This window comes from Etheostoma cragini, chromosome 21 (assembly GCF_013103735.1).
Source record: "Etheostoma cragini isolate CJK2018 chromosome 21, CSU_Ecrag_1.0, whole genome shotgun sequence".
Lineage (NCBI taxonomy): Eukaryota > Metazoa > Chordata > Actinopteri > Perciformes > Percidae > Etheostoma > Etheostoma cragini.
The window spans coordinates 21695050-21696767 of record NC_048427.1 but is presented as its reverse complement, the minus strand read 5'-3'; the positions used below and the strand labels follow the sequence as shown (position 1 = coordinate 21696767).

At 42.5% G+C, this 1718-nt stretch overlaps 1 protein-coding gene across 1 annotated transcript in view; it reads left to right on the top strand.

Moving 5' to 3' along the window:
- LOC117937069 (dynein heavy chain 9, axonemal-like) overlaps positions 1-1718 on the top strand; it is a 114749-nt gene that overhangs the window by 37679 nt on the left and 75352 nt on the right. The window contains exon 35 of the mRNA XM_034860727.1: positions 946-1103. Within this exon, the coding sequence (XP_034716618.1) occupies positions 946-1103 (158 nt within the window). The remainder of the gene's footprint in view (positions 1-945; positions 1104-1718) is intronic.

Here is a 1718-nt window from a genome sequence, read left to right as displayed (position 1 = left end):
ACACACACACACACACACACACACACACACACACACACACACCGCACATCCAAACACATACACCGCACACACTCACAAAAGTTCATTTCTGATATCTCATTTAGTCGTAGTGCAGACAAGCGGAGGCTGGCAGGTGATGCAGTAGAGCCTGGCTGATAGCATGCTCATATTATTGATGAAATTGTGTCCCTGAAAAAAGGTTCCTAGTGCGTACCAGTTTGACAGACTGTTACAAATTGACTCTGGTATGTGCTTAGTGACTTTAATGATATGCTAATGTGTGAAACCCAACTTTCTCAAGCTACCTCACATGTGGGTGTTGAACAAGTTGAAGCGTCCTTTTGGGCTGCTTACTGGACAGTGACAAGGACTCGGTACGTTTGATAGTGGTGCCAATACAGAACTTTAGTTTTAAAATATCTTTTTAAAATGTATTATCTGACACTGGTATACCGATACCAGTATCAGAAAAGCCTCTTATACTACCTAAAATACTAGTGTAGGTATGGGTAAGTACTGGCGTGTATGCACCGATCTGGTACCACCTAATGTAGCAGAAGGAAATCTACTTTAAAATAGTTTCTTTAAGTTCTTTTTCCGCTCTGACTGTCAAACTGGATAGTAAAAGAAAGTTCTACGGCGTTCATTGTTTGTGTTTCTTCATGTTTCACAAAAGCTTTAACCTGAGCCAGGCTAAACAACAATGATAGCAGTCCTATCATATCCACCCGGGGAAAGTAGTCCACGGCTGTTAAAATATTATAAAATATAAGTAACACACTGGTATCGGATCAGTACTCGCTATCGGCCAATATGCAAGTTCAGGTATCGAATGAGTATTGGGAAGGAAGAAATAATAGCAAACATCTCTAGTTACAGTACCAAAAAAGATTGGATACCATTTGATTGTACTCTGTATCTTGTGTTTGTACTCTGTACATGCAGGTCAAAAGCATCCAGGATGCCATTCGAGATAAGAAGAAGAGGTTCAACTTCATGGGCGAGGAGGTGAATCTGTGCCCGTCTGTGGGCATCTTCATCACGATGAACCCCGGCTACGCTGGCAGGACCGAGCTTCCTGAGAACCTCAAGGCTCTGTTCAGGTAGGTCCGACTGAACCTGTTGGCCCTAGCCCGGCCCCGGCCACCGTGTCAGGCTCAACCCGGACCCGACCCAACCCCGCCCAGGACCCGGACCCTGAACCTTGACCTACAGCTTATCACAGTTTTCAGCCCGAGCTCAACTGCAGCCTGTGCTTTTTTTCTTTCCTCCCAATAGCCAGCCTTTATAGGCCAGAGGTCAGTTGTGTTTATAATAGTAAAGTGCTTTTTGTTTTTTTGTTAAATTAATTTAGAAATATGTATGACATTTTTTTTAGTTTTTAAAAGCCAAACAGCCGCTGACAGTGAGCAGTTTTAGTGTTTTATCAATTTAGCAACTTAAATCAACACTTAGTAAGAAAGATGAATATAAAACACGCTAGGCCTATCAAAATGTTAGTTTAAATGTTTATTAGCAGACATTTCTGAATGAGGCTGCTCACAATGTGCCAAAAAACAAAGCAACTACACGTCAGGGTTGTCCCCTCAGCCCTTTGTTATTTGCACTAGCTATTGAGCCGCTATCAATTAAGTTCAGAGCGGCCCCCGACATCCTTGGAATTCATAGGTTGGAAACTGAGCACAGAGTTTCTTTATATGCAGATGACCTGCTTCTTT